Source organism: Rattus norvegicus, chromosome 17, assembly GCF_036323735.1.
Source record: "Rattus norvegicus strain BN/NHsdMcwi chromosome 17, GRCr8, whole genome shotgun sequence".
Lineage (NCBI taxonomy): Eukaryota > Metazoa > Chordata > Mammalia > Rodentia > Muridae > Rattus > Rattus norvegicus.
Window position 1 is genome coordinate 76,574,185 of NC_086035.1, and position 20,650 is coordinate 76,594,834.

Sequence of the window (20,650 nt, forward strand, 5' to 3'; positions counted from 1 at the left end):
GATGACATGCTGTAGTCATGTCTAGGTACATGCAACATGTTTAAATAGTAGGCTTTGTCACTGCTGTCTATCAGAGAACCACGTGCAACAGCTCAGTACTCAAGCAAGCTGGACTTGTTGCTTTCTTCTTAAGATCTTTTCAACTAATGGGAGGAAATGGAATAACCTTCTGTACACTGGGAACTTTTCATAACACGTTGCAAAAAAAAAAACACATTTGGTTCCTTTTCTGACTGGATGTCATTGTGCATTGGAGATAGTGGACAGGTACTGCTCTCTCTCTCCTAATGCTGTTTGATTAGTAGGCACTACAGCAATGTTGATTTGATGGTCTCACCAGGTATACAGCACAGGACAAAAGAAGAAAATGTATTTATGACTGTCTAATTTACATAAACCAAACAATCTGCTGGTTGTTTGAATGTAGAATGTTCTGTTTTGTTTATTGGCCACAGGGGCAACAATCTCATACTGCTGATGCCAGAATTCTGTTTTCATGCATTTGCTCTGAAATGACAGTAAGCGTCAGCCTCTCAGTGTTTAGATCTGCTTCATTTGGAAATCTTTTAAGTAGTAATAATAATAATGTTTTGAGGAAATTGAGTGGAACACTAAATTATTCGCTGATACCTAAGTTCAAACTGTGCAAGGCTAAAGAAGCTGAAAATCAATGCACTTTTAAAGTCGTTAGAGATCATAAATGAACTAAGTCTGCATTGCTCTCGCTAAGCTTTTAGTGTGCTGTGGTATTATTATAAAATCAGCCTAAATCTGCATTAATTTCACAGCCTTTTTCTCTAAGAAGCCCAAGGGTACATGATGAATAAAATGTAAACTTCACAAGGCAGTGTTTTACCCATACAAAGAGCAATGAGCCATGTACTTCAAGTGGTGACCTGCATGGTGGCAGTGCCACCGTCTGAAGCAGGAGCCAGCTTTATCGATGCAGCTACTCTAGAGCACTAGATAAAGCACACCGGAAGCTATCGATCTTATAGGAGATGGTCAGATAAAAACAAACAGGAAGCTATCGATCTTATAGGAGATGGTCAGATAAAAACACACAGGAAGCTATCGATCTTATAGGAGATGGTCAGAGAAATATACATCGTCTTGTGTGTGTTGAACCTTAGGTCAGATCTCTGAATCCTTTCAGAAAGTTACAACTTCCAAAGTCATGAAAATTTTGTACAATTACAATTTTGTAATTTATTTTATATGCACTGTTGACTTTTCTCAGAGTAACAGTTTGTTTTGTCAGTGTTAGTAATAACTACTTCATAATGGAGTTGGTGTATTTGCTTACACTTGAATAGCATCAATTTAAATGTATATGTTTTAACTATCCAAAATGAATTTGATATATTTATTTGTTAACATTTTGAGCTCCTGAAATTTATTTACCCTTGGTGTGATGAATTCTTTATTTCTTATAAATCAGTAATACATTTTGAAATACAGAGTCCTATGTACAGCGTGTGCATGCTCTCAGTGTAGAGGTCATGAGCCAAGGGGAAGATACAAAGTAGCCTGCTTTAACTTAGAGAAGGCAAGGCACCTCTTGCTGCTTTCACACCTTGTGGCAAAAAAAAAAAAAAAAAAAAAAAGTATGAAACATGCTCTGTTCCCTAGTTCCCTCAACAACAACAAAAACAAAAAAACAAAAAAAACTAATGAATAAATTGTTCTGCTTTGGTCAGATTAGTAATTCAGCACTGTAAATAAAAAAAAAAACAAGCTAAGATAAAAAGCAAAGAGAGAAGCTGTTTACTTTTATGTACTACTGAGAACGGTGTCGTCTTGTGGCAGTTCTCGTAGACTGTGTTGGTTTAACAAGCGTCCAACCCTTTTGTCTTGTTGTTTTTGTCTTTCCTGCTCCCTGTCCCCTTGTTTCCCACAGGCTGTGCGTTTGTCACATTTTCTACCAGGGCAATGGCACAGAATGCAATCAAAGCCATGCATCAGTCTCAGACCATGGAGGTACTGTATCATCTGCCCTTTCTTTGTTTTCTTTGTGCAAATGATGGGGAATGGTAAAGCAGTTCTCTCCTGTGTGGATTGTTCCCATGACAATCACAGACTCAGACTCTTCACTGGTTTGCTTTTCATTCACTCATGTTCATCCTCCCCACCCCCACCCACCCCACCCCTTCCTCTTTCTCTTTCTCTCTCTCCCTCCCCACCCCTGTTCCTTCCTCACTTGGTTCCCTCTTCTCTCTTTCACTGCATTTCCCCCTAATGACCTGAAATGTACTTTAGTGAAACCTTCCACTTGCCCTCAACTGTCTTTTGAGCCTTTATTGGAATAACACAGGTCCTGAGATATGAGGCACTTGAAGCCAAATGTCATCCTGGACCTCGAGGACTGAGTACATACCCCACAGCAGGGTTGGTATGGACCCCGCTAACCACTCCACCTCAGGTCCCTCTGTCAGGGAGCACCTGACTGAAGGTCCTAGTACAGTCAGTTGTTTTTCATCTCAGGAATTTTGAAGTTAATAATCTCCTGTTTATCACTGAAATGCTATTTTCAGCCTCCTGAATAATCATATTGGTCTCCTTACTTAAAGTGAGCAACAAAGAACTACCCATCCATGTTCAAATCCAATCTCCTAAGAGGCTGTGGCTTGAGGGACAGGACAGTCAGCAGTTATGCTGCAGGTGGAGACGCACGGCTCTCTGTGCTCGCTCTATGACTTGGGCCGTGACCCTTCAGAATTCTGCACAAGGACATTCCAAAAGTGACATGCCATTACTTCCTCTGTATTGTCTGCTAGGATCATTGAGAGTGCATGTGCTGCCGTGTTCTGTAGACTGTGTCTGTGTATGGGTGATTTTCTCCAGAGGTGGTGGCTTTGTGCTGTTATATGAAGCTGTGTTTTCCTATTTGAACAAAAGTATTTTCAATTTTATTTAATGTGCAAAAAATAGTAACTGTTTGAGCTTCTTTTTTAAATTCCCTGTGATTGGGATTTTATTTTTCAGTTTGTTTGTTGTTTGTTTTTGCAATGCTGCATCTTCCAAAGCATGCTGGGAGCTAAGTGAGCATTATGCGTCATGTTCTGTGGGAAACTTCTTTCTGTTAATTCAGAAGGCGGGTGGAAGGGGTGTGCATGGCGTTGTCACTAAGTGTTCACTGTACTTTTTGAGTTGTGACATCAGCATTGCAAAGCCTGTTGTCTTTTTTGAACATTCATTTTGACTTTGATATTCCTAATATATATAATTAATGTGTTTTCCTTGCAGTGCAATGCAATTTTAGGACAATCCCACCCCCTACCTGAAGGCAAGCTCAGGTGAAAATCGAACCTGGTAGAAAATAAGCAGGATTCCAATCTTGTACACCTTGCAGTCACATTCCTCATGTTTACTTGTGGGCTGCTCCAAATATGTGGATTTCCAGCTGTTTTCTCAGCATAGCCATTCACGTGAAAGTGCTGTTTAAAGCAGGCCTCATATGTACTGACTGACATATATGCATTTAGCTACTTTTATTTCCTATGATTGAGGAATTATATCAAAATTGATCTTCCATTAGAGAAGGTTTTAAAGGTTTTTTTTGACACTTGAAAGTGTTTCTGTCCTCACATGAGTTCATAGAGAATGCTGGTACAGTCTGGGTCTCTCACTTCTACTGCCCAAGAGCTCAGGACACGAGGCAGAGGTGGGCATGAGCCAAAGCGTAGGAGGCTTTCCTGCAGAGAACCCTGTGAGGCTGGCATGGGCCTCATGTCCTTCAGATCAGTTTGTACTCTCCTCTTTAAAACAGGATACCCATGCTTCCACAAAGGACCCTCAGTTGGATTTACATATTTTGACCTCTGAACAAAACATTACATACCTAATACAGTTCTACTGTAACCATACAACTGAGATGTTTGGTTGAATTTTAACTAATTACATTATTTTCAGGACTTTGGTATGCATCTTTAAGCAAGACAGTATTACTTAACTTAAAATTATGTGAATGTTCAAAGACTTGTTTTTAAAACATGCATATAGTATCTGTTTCCCTTTTTTTTTTTTTCTACGTGATCCCCACTTGTTTTTCTCTCATGACTTGAACAGGTCACTTTTAAAGCTACAATTGCTTACCTAATTTCATGCTTTTGCTCCCTTTTTCACATTTAAAAATGAGAAACCAATAATAAATGTCCTCTTAGGAGAAGATGCTGTTGTTTGACATAAACACTTTGATGCACAGTAGAACATGCTCCATGCAAAACCTCTCTGTCATCTTCATGTTCAGAATAGTTTGCTCTCTTTTAAGAAGTAGTAAAGTACTGAAATATGAAGCAGATAAAAATTATTAAATTTTTTAATGGCAGAAGTAGTATTATTATGTAATTTATTGCCATTTAGCATTCTTTCCCATGATTCTGCCTACCAGAGCTATAGGTTGATTAGAACTTCTACACAGAAACAGTTCCCTCACTTTTCTTACTTTCTTAACTGACAGACTAGATGGCCTGATGTGATTCACAGCTAATTGCTCAGTAACTGCCCAAAGGGATGACAACAGGCAAGCTTGGCTTTAGAAGAAAATGACCTAATGGGAATGGAAGGGAAAGTTAAATAGGAATACCTTTTCTGAGAGAAGTCTATTATCACATAATAAGATTTTATTTAATCACTTGGGTAGAAATACCTTTTTTAAAAGGCTCCACAGAATGTACGAGAATGGTGATAGCATGTGCTCTGTGCTCCATATCAAGGACAGAAGGCTGGGGACAAAGGGCGCTCTTCAGCTGAGTTCTTACCAAGAAGCAGATGTTTCTAAGGTGCTTGGGATAGGACCATCCTTTTGAAGTCATAGACTAATATTTCCCAAAGATAATAACTAACACAAAAATTAATTTACTTTATTTTGTGACCTTTGACCATTTCTTTCTCACTATTCTTACTCCTTACCTTTTAAAGGAAATTAAAACTGTATGAGGCTTGTGGAATGGTGAGATTAGTAGAGAAGAGGAACTGTATGGAATCCTGCCCTGAAGACCCATCATTTTGACTAGATAGGGTGTGCTTCTGGGTCTTTTGATTTGCTCTGGGGATGGAGGAAAAGAGACCTCACTGAGACCACGTGCATAATTACTGTGATCAGTGCCTGGTTTTCATCTCTCTGCCCTCCATCCATGTTTCTAAATGAAACTCACTTCTTTTATTGTGTCAAAATCATTTCACTGTTCCAGTGTTCAGAAATACATAACTGAAAATAAATGAATGGTAACAATGAGTGAGATATTTTCATCCCAGTTGTGATTTCTGTCCCATATAAGAAATGGTAGATACACAAAGACAAGGCTCTCTTTAAGTCAAGCAAGCCATGAAGTTTAATTAAAGATGAGGTCTTTGTCTTGAGGGAGGTCCTGAAGGAAGCTGAAGGAAGACACATGAAGAGAGGAGAGACAATGTAATAATCACACCAAGATGGCTTCAGCAACTGGTCCCTTTAAGGAAACCTAAGGAAACCAGTGGCAGGATATGGAGTTTTCTGTTGATGATACCATTCAGAGAAGGAATATCAAACCATCTAAAGCCATTCCAGACCATTCCATATGCTCCAGGATAGCCAGGAAGATAACCCCAGTGACGACTGAACGGCAAGGGGTTGGATCAGGCTGTGCGCCGTCTTCACTTTCCCATGTCTGCCCACAGGGCTGCTCTTCACCTATCGTGGTGAAGTTCGCTGACACTCAGAAGGACAAGGAGCAAAGGCGCCTCCAGCAGCAGCTTGCACAGCAGATGCAACAGCTCAACACTGCCACTTGGGGGAACCTGACAGGACTGGGTGGACTTACCCCACAGTACCTGGCGGTAAGTGCTCCAGAACGTGGTCTCTGTATGGGACCGTGAAGGGACAGAGCACTACGTCCAAGACTGGCAAAAGCCACTTTAAGTGTGCCAGAATTTTACTTTCTACACACTGAGTCCCAGAAGTTATGGAATCAGCATCAGGGCAAGTTTAAATCGATTAAATTGATTAGAGTAAGAATGTGCCTAATTTAAGTGTGGCCTTCAGCAGCTGACCACAACTCAATACCTAGATTTCCAAACAGTGTTTAAGGCACAGTAAAAAGCCTGTGCCTCAAGTGCTGCGTGCTTAAAGACGTTCATCTACACTGTAGACTCTAAAGATCCAAGAGAATTGGCCAAGAACTCACCAGCCGGTGGGTTAGTGCTACCCTAGTGGTTAGGGAGACTTCCGTTTCACATCGGTCTTTCCAGTGAGGCAGGATTGATGGGTGACACTGTTTCCTTTGTAGGCCGAGCAGACTCACCCAGGTCTTTGAACCATCTCTTAGACTTTTCAGTTTCTGACTGTTTTCTCTGTATTAACCACCTCTCTTTGTCATTGTCTTTATGGAGACATGGTGACCAGGACTTAGGACAGTGCCCTCTTAAGTCGTAAGCTGGCTGAAGAGCAAGCCCAGGCTCAGAGCCTCCCTGCAGCTGTGAGGTGCAGCCATCATGGAGACTGCAGGGGGCTGGGAAGCAGGGAGTGGCCCACTTCTCTGCTACTCGTGCCTGTTTGGAAGCCTAAACTCTATACGACATACTTATTAATGACGTTTCATTTTGTGATTTTCAGGCTTTTTATTCTGAGAGTATTAGCAAGGACATGTGCTTGTTCTAATTCTGTCATTTAGATTTTACCTCCTCCTCACAGGAACATATCATCCATGTGCTTTACTCTGTGAAAGCTATACTGTTCTGTGAGACCCTCTTCCCTACCGCTCTGAAAGAAAAGAGAAGGAAGGGGCCCACGGAGGCCTAGGGCCTTCAGCTACATCTCACAGCCGCTAGTGTCTATGGGCCTTCAAGGATGAACTTAGGTTTTCAGCCTTTATCCCAGACTGTCACCTCCCTCCCCAGCAGAGGAAAGAGTGAGTGAGTGAGTGAGTGAGTGAGTGAGTGAGTGAGTGAGTGGGTGAGTGGGTGGGTGAGTGGGTGGGTGAGTGAGTGAATTAGATCGGTAAGTGAATGAATGAGAAGCATGCTTCTTTTCCTGTCTTCATTTGAGCCAGTAAAAGATTGACTACATTTGCTGTCATTTTCTGGCTGTTTCTCCATCTTATCCTGAAAGATACCATGGACATCTGCTTAACTCTACATAGATAGATGGGCTGCCATGCTTTTTTCACCTAGTCTGGTGACTTTATTTCTAAAACAGAACTAAAACGTAGGATATAGCCTGTACCTAGAACTACTCTGTTGTCCACCCCAGTATTTCCTCTCTTCCAGAAGTAATCCTTATTCTAATTCACTTTTTACCTTTTTAAACTTTTTGAGACTATGTTTTTCTCCCTTCCCTGCCTTCCTTCCACATCCTTCCATATACCCCCTCTCTTTCAAATTCATGGCCTTTTTTACTGTCACTGTATGTCATATGGGACAGCTCTCCCTCCCCACCCCCTTCCCTTGCCTCTAGTTTTCTGTAAGGCTGAGGTGCCTAGGCTTTTCCATCCCCATCCAGTTGGCATATCTGTTGGTGTCACCCTTGTTCAGCTCACACTGGGCAGACATGATGGATGGGTCTAGACAACCCCGCAACTAGACCTTTGTATTTACACATTCTGGGTGGAAAAGTTTCCGGCTATCAGCTTAATGCTAGGTAGGTCCCTCAGTGTTTACTCCAGGCCGACACCATGCTTGCCTTTTACATTCTGAGTCCAGACCTTGTCTACCAGGACTGGAAACTAAGACAGAGGGACCTGTCCCCGTGGTAGGACAGGTTTCCCTTGCACCACACTCACAGAAAGCTCTGCTGTGTGTTTCTGTGACCCCATCTGAAAATTATTTTTGTTACCTGCAAATGAATAAAACTTAGCATCACTTATAGAATTGCAATTCTATAAGCTGTGAGTAGGTCTTCTCATGTCCTGATATCAGTGTGTCTTAGCCATCCTTCTCCTTTCTTGTCAGTAGAAAGTCTTATCTGAAAGGGCTGTAGGCCCTTAAGGCACTCCCTATTCATGCTAAACCAGAGTCCACGCCTGTAATTAGTGGTGATTGTTTCCTGTCTTTCCAGATAATCTGCTTAATTCAGTAGTTGATACTACTTCCTTAAAACACCTTCAAAGCTGATTTTACAACTTTAATTAAAATATATATACATATACATACATACATACATACATACATACATAGGTACATACATACATACGTACATACATACATACTATGAAGCGAGGGCTGCTGCTTTAAACACAAATGGATGAGAAACTCAACAAATCAAACCAAAATAAGATTTTTGTGTGTTAAAATAAATAATCCATGTTTTCTCATTTCTCTTCCTGTTTTCCACTTCCTGTGTGAGTTTGGGAACAGGCTTGTATGTATGCAACCCTGTGCTTCCCTCCATATAAGCACTATCCTTATTGATCTATCTTACAAAAAGAAGAGTTTCTTTACATCTACTCAGTGTCTTAAATGGGTCCTGAATTAGCTTGTAATCCAGCCAAGGTGGACAAGGACATTTCAGAGTTGGAATTATGTGCCTTTATGATGTGACACCCACTGATTCTGCACAGTACACGGCGGGTTTTTGAAAGTGGAAAGTGAAGACTAACATAGGCATATTAATTGATATCTTTTCGTAAAGATTTTGACCTACCTAAAATATACAGATTCATTATATACCAGATAATTCCAGACTTTGGCAAACTCATCATCTTTTCTGTTGGTAAAGACCATCTTACGAGTAACTGGCTGCTTGCTTGGCGATGTGGCTGTGGCTGTGACTACAGAGAGATGCTTTGGGTCTACAAGCACGATGGCTCTTATCATTGCTCTGAGCCTGTACGTGCATGAGGAGCTGAGGAGCCATTAGCACGCAGGGGAGGAAAGTGATGATATCATACACACGGATGAAATTCTTAAAGAAAAAAATATTTTTAAATGTCATTTAGTAAAGAATAAGGGGAAAACTGAGCTAGGAAGGAAAGTAGCAGAGAGGAGAAGATGGACCCCGATTGACAGGAGGGTTACATAGCCTCTAGACTGCAGAGAGTTATAACTCGTCATCCTTTGTTGCTCTCACAATTTAGCACCTGGTTGTTAAAAAGAATAAATAGATTAATTGTGCTAAGGCAGCAGTGTTGGCTTCCCTGGCCTCTGTGCTTCTCAATGGAGATTAGACATTAATATGGATTTACACCTCCAACTCTGGGCACCTTTGCCTATCAACAGGGAATGGCAGCAACTATATAAACATAAGGGAAACCAAATCTGTACTCTGTATGATGAGGAACCACCTCATCTCCACCGTGTGCTCTCACTGAGCTCTTGTGTTCTTTTGCAGCTTCTGCAGCAGGCCACCTCCTCCAGCAACCTGGGTGCATTCAGTGGCATTCAGCAAATGGCTGGTAAGTCAGACACGTGCCATTCCCTTGACCAGACTGTTTTCTGAATTGTTGGTTGTTTCAAAGCATAAAGGAAACCCCACACACACACAGTAAAGAGTAACTAGCAGGTGACTAGCATTTGTGTCTTGGGTATTAAAATTGGAATCAGCTGCTTGGAACTGGTTCCGCCTTTGCATTTATCCTCAGAGCTCACGCTGCAGAGCAGTCATGAGAGAGGCTGCACACGTCTGCAGAACAGAGTCTTTAGTTATTTGTGGGATTTTGCTAAAATGGGGTGATGACTGGGAGATTTCTGGCAATTTTCTTATATGTAAGGGCAGCTGGAATGATTAACATCTCTAAAATTTTTTAATAATAGGTGATCAATAAAAATGTTCTGACCTCCATAACAAAAGCCAAGATCACCAGCATACATTTGATACAGTTTGTAGTCCCTTGATAATGACAGACAATTAACACAGCACCTTTTTTAAAACTTTAGTACCCAATTAACAGAACTGGGCATCAGAAGCTTTTATGTAAAAGTAGAATCTTTGTTCTCAGAAAACTCAAAGTGTGACTGTATTTGAAAAGCAGCTTATTGAAGGATTCCTTTCCATAATGAGCTGTGCCAGTAGCTGCAGCAACTCGGTGATTAGTGAAAGGTCAGTGCTCTGTGCCACCTTCCATGCTGACACCTATCCTAGCTCAGGGCCAGGGAGGCAGTGTGTGTAGGAAATCAGAACAGCACAGGAGGATCAGTCGAGAGCTTTTTCCTGGTTTGATTACAAAAGAGTAGGTGTGGGAAAGGCAAAGGAGAGATCGAGGGAGGTGTGGGGCATGGTAGAGAGAGGCGGTCTTCTTTAATTAAGGACACCAAATCATCCCAGATGTATAAATAAAAACCAGCTTTAGTTGTATGTCACTATAGAAACTTGTCTTTTCCACTTAATTTTGTTTCCAAATATATACCTTTAATTGGTTTTGGTGGTGGTGGTGGTGGTGTTTATTCTGAAAGGTGTCTCTCTACTTGTGTTCTGTGAGTAACAGCCCAGTGTTCTATTGTGATCCACAAGGTAAGGGCAATTCATGAGACTGTATCAGAACTATTGCTATCATTATAATACAGCTTTTAGATTATTCAAAATATATATTTTGAGGTGATAAATAGTGACGTGAACTTAAATACTTAAGAAAACGTGTTAGATGCTGGCCTTAGCACTAACGATCGTGTTGACTGACTACTGTATTTATAATCTGTGAAGGAAACTACAGAGGGGTTAGTAAAATAGTCAAGGGAGTCCCCATGCTTTGAAAGGAAAGAAAAAAACTCTGAGTTGTAAGCTGCTAAAATACATGCTAACATTTGTCACATTTTGAACAGGTGAGAGAATTAACTGTTTCTCTTCTAGTTGCACAGACCCACCCAGATTTTAGGGGTTTTCCTCAGTGGTAGCCATGGGCCCCCCTACTCCTGAAGACGCATTATGCAGGAAAGGTTGTTTGTTCCTGAGGCTGTTGCTTAGCGTGCCTTCCCAGGTGGACAGAGTGCCCTGCCATTTCTCATTAGGACGTGTGTGCCTCTGCCATGTCAGCTACAGGTCAACATAGTAGCATGTACATGGTCTGTGTGCTCATTTAAAAACTAAGGTTATCTAGGAGTCCCCCTAAAGATGTCATGGAGCAGATGGCTGATTTAAAGACATTCTTTAAATGTCTGTTTCCTGAACCTTCACCATGGTGATTCACCACACTGAGTTAGCGCATGCTGTAAGATCAAATACAGAGCAGTCCATTGTGTGCCAACATCTTGGAGAGTTAAAGTATTAAAAAGTAGGCATCACATCGCTTTCTGTGTAGCTTTATAAAAGTACTTCTCACTGATATGACTTCTCAAGTTTCATCTAAGTATTTAGCGTATTTTTTTCCAATAAGGTAATGGGATATCTTGATCCCAAAATAGGACCTAACTTTGGTAGAACTTTTTGTACTTGCCATTTACCTACCGCTGGGAGCCATTCTCTTCCGGCCGCCACTAACTCCTCCAGCTTCCCTAACTCTGTTCCTCACTCACCAGAGTATCCCCAAACACCTCAAACTGCTCAGGGCTCAAGGGCACACTGCACTCTTGCCCAGTGGTTTAATGGCATAGCCAGTCCTCCTGTAAAGGTGCTGGAGATATTTCTGAACAGATGAGTAAAAATCTATTTGTGAGTTGGCAGATTTAAATTTGTATTTTGGATGCATTCCCAGTAGAGCTCAAGTCAAATGCCCAGTTTTTTTTTAATTATAAAACTTAGTTTTTTTTATCTGTACATATAAACTGAAAATTACCAGAAAAACCATAGTTACTACCTTCAAAATTGCATTTCTGAGATTCTGGAGATAGACATAAAGCATGTTACAGAGTACATTATAAACGACAAGTGCAGTAGAAGCCATGGCATCAAACAGTTGACAGAACCCAAGAGGTCATTTAGTCCCAGCCCCATCCCCCTAGTTTTCAAATGTTTATTGAATTATTGATAGTCTAAAGGTGGGGAAAACATAAAAAAGTTTTAAAAAGTAAAAGTATACAAATGATACTGCCAAGGAGTGAAACCGTTCAATGCTATCTGTCTGTGAGCAGTTTTCAGAGCTTAATAGTCTTTCAGAAGACAGGGGTTTTAAAATAGTTCGTTTATATGAGCAAAACATTTCTCATCTGAGGAGAGAACAAAGGCAAAAAAGAAAACAAAAAATGAATTTTAGATGACATATTACTAAATAATTACATCAGTAAAATCTAGGTGTTAGATGATGGGCCCTGTAGCTCTCGGTCTCAGAAATCAGGCCACGTAGCCCTCAGCCGTTTCTAGGATAGCTAAGACGCTGGGCTCCAGTGTCCTTGCATGCCTCCTTCTTGCCATGGCCAGGTTAGTTTAAAGAACTACTTAATAATGCCTGCACCTTGGCACTTACTGAGTCATGTGATGTCAGACCTCCTGAAAACCTAGAAATCAGAAAAGCCCTTGTGTTGTTCAGAGCATCTGAAGACTTTCCTTTACCTAACCCCATCATGCTGCATATAGTGGCTGTCTCTCCTACTCTACTCTTCAAGCTCTCTTTCCTAATGAAGCTACACCAGGCTTTATATCTCTCCTGATGGCTTTATAGTGCTCATTCTGATTTCATATAAGCAAGCTCTTCCCAACTCGATACGTCTGTCCTCTATCTTCAGTGTATAGTACAAGCTATATATACTGTAGCTATGCATCAGCTGTATGTTTTCTTCAAAAAGTCTTAACCATTTTCCCTTGAAACTACAATTTGTTTATGGTTTCTATAAAAGAGAGCCTTTAGTAAGTATGCAGTTTTATAGCAGAGATGGGTTTACAGTAAGACTTAAAATCTTCCTCAGCTAAACTCTTAGGTGTACCTACTGTGCTTCTGTAAATGTGAAGGGAGAAAGCCTTCTTTTAACTGATTTGACTGTTCCCTTCTAACAAAACATACTATTATTCTACTGACCTCTAGTATTTGTTCAATGAATTACTGACATTTGATGAGTGTGGGATCTGCATCTTTCTAAGAGTATGTATCTTAGGTGAAGAGAAGGAACAAGGACCAGGTATCCTTTGGTCTTTAACTTCTTAATGGCTACTGTGGCACCTTAGAAGACTAACGAGAAACATGTCACATTTGCATTAAACTTAGATCCTTGGAATATCAGCATAAACGAGCATAAACAGCAAAATCACTTTTATTACACTGCAATCAGGAAAAAAAAGTATGTTTGAGACCACATGTCTCAAATGTTATGTTGAGACCACAGCTGGTGCCATTATGTGGACTGGTGTGGATTAGGGTACAGACTTTCCAAAACCCACTCTATGAATATGCGACTGTTAGCATGCCATTTAAGAAGGGGGCAAGAAGGGCTAAGACACTTAGCACACGTCATTGAGCTAGTGGATATGGATCCATATTCAAACCCAATTAACCTGATCCAAAACCTGCTCTGTCTGTGCCCTGCGTGACCCAGCCAGGCCAGGTATGTTTGCATAAACTCAAGCTCCTGTAACAAGCCTACGCAGGTGACCTAATGGCGAATAAGAAGTCCCAGTTGATAGGCAAGCCCCACAGCTACTGAAGAACTAGCTGCTCAGAGCAAACAGGAAACTACTACCCTTCATTCTGGAAAATGTTTCCAACTCATTAAGGCCACATATGTCAAACAAGAATATTTTCTAGAACAAGAAGGGTTTTTGGTTTTGTTTATGTTGTTTATGTGCATTGATGTTTTGCCTGCATGTATGTCTATGTGAGAGTGTCAGATCCCTTAGAACTAGAGTTAGACACTTGTGAACTGCCACCTGGGTGCTGAGAATTGAACCCAGGTCCTCTGGAAGAGCACCCAGTGCTCTTAACCACTTTTTGTGGAGGCAGGTTCTTACCCAGGCTAGTTTCCACCTCAGTGTGTGTCCAAGAGTGACCCTGCACTCATGGCCCTCCTGCTGCTACCTCTGAACAGCTAGGATTGCAGCTGTGCCCCACCGCAACCAGCTCTGTGCTGCTGGGTGCAGAGCCCAGGGTTCTCCATGGTAAGCAAGCTCTGCACCAGCCAAACTGAATGCTGTCCCTAGAATGAGAAATTCATAATAAATCACAGCTTCGAAGCTGTAGTCTAAGAGAAACTACCTTCTGAGGAGTAGAGTGGAACTGCTTCACTTTGAATTTGATTAAGCTGACTAATTGCCTTCTAGAAATCTGTTCTAAATTTTGAAAGTAATAATAAATTATGAATTGAAACAGTTGCTTAAAACAACAAAACACTTCTCCTTTTGTGACTTTAAAACCAAGTCTCTGAGTAGATGGTCTGAGAGTGTCTTTCACAAATAGAGAAGAGGGTTTGCAAAACCAGTGTCTGGGCAGCCTGAGAAGCTCCAGTTGGAGCAGCTCCCAGCATGCAGTGTGCTCATAGGCCCACAAAGACCCTGTGTTCTTCCTGAGTCTCCAGCAGCCCACACCACAGACACTTCCTGTGAATGTGCTAATAGGCCTTATGAGAATGTTCTATAACCACCCATCTGTCACTTTCTAACAGACCTGATTGGCAAGCACTTGTAACAACTGACATCTGTTCCCACTTATTGATATGCAGATTTATGGTAATTGCCATGAACAATAAGACACAAAATTACCTAAGGTGAACATTAAATTAAATTTTCATGCCCTTCTCCTTATAAATAATTTTTTTAATCTTAAATTTCAAGTAGGAATACTGTGCATCTGTTTGTACATAATTTCTTCATTTGGAGGATTTTCCTTTTTAAATGAGGAGTGAAAACCCAAATCTCCTTTCCCACGTCTTCTCTTGTCCACCATCATGGGAGCTCACTTTTAGACTTCCTCAAACTTGAGTGTCTCGCATGTTTAGTCACCTTATTGCCCTTGGTTTGAGAGGTACCCAGCTGAGCACAAGTTAAATGTGGCCATTTTTCTTCTCAGAAAAGCTGTTTGCCAAGCCAGAACCAGCTTCCAAGAAGGGTGACAGGCGCCTTCCAGTCTGGTGCCCTTTCATGGTGAAAGAGAAAGTCTGAGTGGGGATGGGAAGAACCTGCTGCAGGGACTGAGGAGGAGGAGAGACAGGGAGCACCTTCAGCACAGGGAGAAGTCAAAGTGTGGGTTCCAGATGACTGGGAGCAGAAAACTCCAAGACCACCTGAGAAGCCCTAGCTGTTGTCTTGGGCCCCAGGAGAGGAAGGCAGAGTCAGGAAATGGAGAAGAGATCTTACAGTTACATCAGAACATGTGTGGGTAGGTAGCAGCTTAAGGCAGAGGGTAATCTATGCTCTAGAAAAGTCTGGTGAGGGCGGGAAGCAGGCTGAAGCTCTGTGAGCTTGCCCCACCTACTTTCCTTACACCAGTCATCTGACCCTTGAGAAGAAGGGATAATAAACGGGATGTCCGTTTCACCAGGGACATGCTGTTGTCAGTGAAAGGTTGGGAAGTACCATGCCCAGTAAGTTTCCCAAGCCCCTTCCAGTCACCCTAGGATCATACCCACCACAAAAAGAGCATGAGGTATCAGTAACATCTAGACCACAGACTGATGGGAGAATGCTGCAGAGAGGGATGGCCAGGAGAAGAGTCCGACCTGTGTCAGACCGGGTCGAGGGAGAAGTGCTGTCCTGTGCTCACCGACCATGCATCCTCCGGTTCATCTGCCGTGGTATCACAGCCAAGGAGAGATCAAGGGGCCCTTCTCAGGCTTCAGGGCTGTCCTGGGCGTTGCCTGGCTTCCATCTCTGTTGAGTCCACTCTTCAGCTGTGCCTGTGAGAACAGAGAACACAGGCTCTCTGGCTTCTGTTTCCCTGTGTGCTTATACTAAGGAAGAGGGTCCTTTTCTTTTCCTACCACTTCTAAGTTCCGGTTTCTTCTTGGTTTCTCACAGCATGTAATCACTGCCCATCTGCAGAAATTTCATTCCGTTGTTTTTTCCCAGGACCCTGGTCTTTTTCAGTTATCTTGCTAAGTCCAAGGTTATATACAAATTTCTGGGGAAAAGTTTCACATATAACAAACACTTTTTTTCCCATAAAGTTAAGGGGGTTCAGGGACTGCCTGAACTGCCTGAACCCTATCAATGGACTTTGAGCTGTATGGAAGAAAGAAAATGTAAAAGATTTAGTATTGAGAAAGAAGCCACAGTGATCTGTTGTGTCTGGCATGAGTAAAAGAACAGGAGAAGATGGGTGAAAAAGAGACTGAATTAAGAAGTGAAATAACTGATTCAGGGTATAAAATGGTTCCTGGTCCACTTGATTCTAAGCAAGATTCCCCTAATTTCAGGTACCGTCTTTTAAGGCCTGACATTTCTACCCAAGCAGGACTTGTGTTAGGTCATAATAGCCAAATTACTTCCTGGACAGCTCCAGTTGTCTTAGATTGTATTGGAGGTTAACAAGACCACTGTAGGTAAACATGAGGAACAGGTAAGTTCCGTGTCACAGCTATATTTCCTTTTGAAATTTTATACTGTACACTCATTCCTTCCTTTCTCCCTGCTCCTTGTAAATTCTTGTGAGGTACAGTTTAGTCAAGTAAATGGGAATTACAGCCTTAGGTAGGACTGTCGGACAGGAGGACAGAGGGGACAAACAGAAAGGCTGGACTGACAGGAGGGAGACAAGTGTATAAAGAAGAAAACACAGAATGCTCTCAGATTTCCTAGAAAATGGCTTCTGAGGACTAGGGATGGTGTTTTGACCTCTTCATACTTCAGTTCCCTCTGTCTGGGACCTATTCAGCAGCAGTTGTGCATATCCCATATGGTTCTGTTAGGACTCCTGAGACCACATGTAAAGCAAATAGAAGCAGGCTGGTCCCTGCTTTGCCCTCATTCATCCTCACCATCTTTACTGGAGATAATATTGCTGTTGCTAGCTAGTAAGAAAACTTACTTTTTGAATCTGGCTCTATCCAAGGTCACATTCTTTGGTCTTTACACATACTGATTCTCAGAAAATAGATTCTGTTTTAATTTTACTCTAGTTGGGGATCCCAAGGCACAAGCAGTGTGTTTTCTCCAGATAGCTGACGTGAGAAAAGCTGAGCTTACATTTACATCCAGGTCGCCCAGAGCAGAGCTGCATCCTCTTCACCAGGCCACTGGTTTTGGTAAATAGTGATTGTGGTCACCAACATAGAATCTTGTGCATTCCAGGTACTAGGAACAGAAGTCAAGGGTAAAAGATGGGATAGTCTTGCCAGGTCTACACTGAAAAGCCAGGAGTGTGGGAACCATGGCTGGGAATAGGGGCCCTAGATCTAGGAAGGTATCAGGTATGCTGATTTATCCATGTTGCCCCCATGATACCGAATGATTACATTTTACAGTAGGAAGTGAGACACCATTTCAGAGAAAGGCAGTAACCCCCACTCCTCAGCTGACCAGTGTTTTCCTCTGCCCCTCTCTCAGTTCCATCTCATCAGAGGTTTTGGCGATATGTGGTTGAGTGTAGGCTTTTCGCTAAACACTAGTAAACTAAAAGGACTTCTTCTGGTCACTGCCTTCTCCCTACTCCAATGACCAGTAGCCTCCCTGTGCATGCAAGCCCTCATATATAATTTTATATGAATGTATACAGTAAATTAATACAGCTGCTATATTTCTTTATCCTACTACTTCCCAATAATGAAAGACCAAGACTTCTTCTCAAGCTTCACCTCAGTACCTAGACAGTCTGTCTTAATCCCCTAAACTAATGTGGCTACCTCCCAGCCAAGATCCCAATAGTACTTGAATTTATGGCTTTCCATGCTACTGCTGAACTCTCAAGAACTCTTTTCCCCTTCCTCCTCATGGCAGATCTGAAATCTCCCTTCCCCTCTCTCTTTCTCCTTCCCCCAACTTGTGAAAGCTATTCTCTCTTTGCCCAGCCATTTGGGTGATTAGCAGTTATTGGCAAGAGAACACAAGGATAAGCTTTATGTGGTACACAAACACCTTCTGCCTATACCCAGTCTCCCTCATTGCCCACCTGTTCTCAGTGTCTTGCATAGGGACTGCCCCATATGGCTCTTTAGTAAATACTGAGTAGTTACATGGATGAGGGATGGACCAGTAGGTAAATATAGAGTCTTCCTGACTCTCTCCAACTCTGTCCCCTTCCATTTCCTCAAATCACTCAGATGCTGAGGATTACAGTGGCCTTTCTGTTCTGCTGTTATCTCGGCTATGTTTGCCAGTAGCTTGTCTGTGTTGTAGTGCTCTTTGAACATCTTTGAGCTGTTCCCCCAGAGTGGTATCCTAGCGTCTATCTTTCTACCTGCCCTTGTAGTTATCAACAAGGAAAGACGGAAGACAATGGCAGACACTGCCTCAGGTGGTGATACATATGAAGGGGAATGAGGAAGGTCACTTTGGAAGGGTCACACACCCTTACCCTGAATTCATACAGGGAAAGGACAGTGGGAAGAGAGAGAGCCTCATTGCTGTCACCTTGGCTCCATGACCTGTAAGGAATGTCAGTATGTAAGCTATGTAAGGTAAAAAGGACTTCTAACAAATGTGCATTTAATTAGATAATAACTGAAGAAAAACAGTAAACATTTGATACTGATATAAATACCAAAGAGCTAGCAATGGGCACAACTAAAAGCATGATTGGCTGTATAGATGGATTCTTAATAGCAGTTTATTAAAATTATGTGCTGTTATTCCGAGTCTATCTGTGACCTACCATGTATTCATTTTCCCACTCCAGGTCCACCTTCTGTGTCCTGTCTTTGCGTCTCTGGCTCTATTTGTCTTGGTAGACTTAAACATGAGTAAGGTAGAATCTTTGTCCTCAGAAACCTTAGTATTTTGTTATAAAGGATAAAAAACAAGTGAAGAAGCTTGTAGAAACACACTGAAAGTGGCTATGTTAGATGCAAGCTGAGTTGCTGTCAGAGTGAAGCAATGAGGCAGAAGGCTGTAGACAAGGATCTGATGTTGCTAACCCATTAAACATACTCAGCCAGGCCAACTGAGAAAGAAGCTTGCAACACTGACTCCAATACTCTGCTTCTCCCTTGGGGAGAGTCAGATAAACTGGGAAAGGTCCTCTGGCCTGAGCCTATATAATGGTCTATTATGAATTGCTGTTAAATGCATGCAATAGGTTTTAATTTCAGTGTTATAACTGCTTATATGCCCAACTGTCTGTTGGTGACGTAGATGTCATTGGCTCACATCATTAGAACATTAGAGGGACCATTAGTCATAAAAAGGGACAGATGGATCTATGCAGGAGGCCTCACTCTTTGCAAGATCACTGACGGTCCAGGTGCTCTTGTCACACTTAAGTATGGACTGTGTTAAGTACAGCCTTCTTTGGTCTGAATGGGTCTCACTAAAGCCAGGCAGCTCCCATTTCTCTACTTTCACTTTGCTAAAGTGAAACTGAAATGTTCTCCCCAGTGCTGCTTACTACCACAGTGTTTCTGATAAGCTGCTGTTCAACCATTGTCAGAGACACAAAGAGAGCTGCACTCCCAAACACATTTGATCACCAGGTTTCACAAACTCCATATCCTGCTTCTATGCAGCACCACCAAAGAAGTAGGTGGCGGTTCTGGTTTCTACCACAACCCAGCAAGTCCAGTAGCTCCTTAAGGAAGGCAGGATGCAATGTGTGGCATAATGAGAACGTATTTTTACAGCAAAACCCTCATGAGCTTCTTTTCAAATCAGGAGGCCAAGCAAAGGAGCACAGAGGAACAGTGTTGTTTTTAGAAGTCAGCAGCCAGGCCACCCTCTGCCGGCCAGCTGACTGCTTAGGACTGTTGTTGGAAATCGCTCCCCTCCCCCAACCCAAGGGCACCATTTCCAGGCCACTCTTGTAAACAGGTCAGGTTAGTTGTCGATAGCTGCTGAGTGTCTGGAGTCCTAAGAAGGTAAAGGTAAGCTGACTGCTTGACTCCGATCTCTTTCTACCTAGAACTGTTTACCTCTTCTGTGTAAGAAGAGAAACCACATTGCCTTTGCTTACTGTGAAGAGAATCATGGGGGAGATACCTGAGGTATTTAGAGACCCTGTGTATGGGAAATAGGAATGAGGGGAGAAAAATAAGCAGCAAAAGCAACAGGATGGATGGATGGAGCCTGGGCTTGCACAGGTCGTTCTCCTTCTGTCACGTGGTCCTGAGGATGGATCTCAGGCATCAATGCAAATACAGCTAAAGTGATTCAGGGTGGTGCCAGTTTCTGCCCCTCCCATATTGAGCTCCTACAGAGCAGATACTAAATCTTGAGAGAACTATAGTCACTAGTATTCGGGAGTACTTATGTAGGTCATGCCAGAGTAATTTGCATTCATCATATTTATTTGTACAACACCCTGCATCCCGGTACACTTAGCCTGGCCACCAAGAAACAAAGAGGCTAAGTCATTGCCTGCATCTACATATCTAGGAAATGACAGAGCTAAGATTAGAACCTGCGTCAGTTCAGTTTCAGAGCAGGAACTTCAGAGCAGTGAACTCCAATTCCTCTGTAATATCTGTACACCTGTAAGATTAGGGGACACGGAGTTTACCCAACATTTGTCCTGCAGCCACCTGTGCCCACACCTCACTGTCCTCATGACAGTAAGTTCCCATTACCCTGGCAGGTCAGTACAGAATTCTCTCTTCCATAACTACCTCTACAGCCCTGAGGGAAGACAGCCCGAGTTAGAATGCCCCCATTGAGCTGTCGACTCAAAAGTACTGGATACAGTACAGGTACCCTTCTTACTACTCCATCTCTAGTAGTAGAAGATGATAGCATTAA

General features: G+C 42.2%; 1 protein-coding gene across 50 annotated transcripts in view; it reads left to right on the top strand.

Annotated features, from left to right (window-relative positions):
- Positions 1 to 20,650, top strand: part of Celf2 (CUGBP, Elav-like family member 2) — an 825,373-nt gene that overhangs the window by 760,257 nt on the left and 44,466 nt on the right. For all 50 annotated transcript variants that reach the window (XM_063276301.1, XM_063276302.1, XM_063276304.1 and 47 more), the window contains 3 exon segments: positions 1,901 to 1,980; positions 5,659 to 5,817; positions 9,305 to 9,368. In XM_063276301.1, coding sequence (XP_063132371.1) covers positions 1,901 to 1,980; positions 5,659 to 5,817; positions 9,305 to 9,368 — 303 coding nt within the window.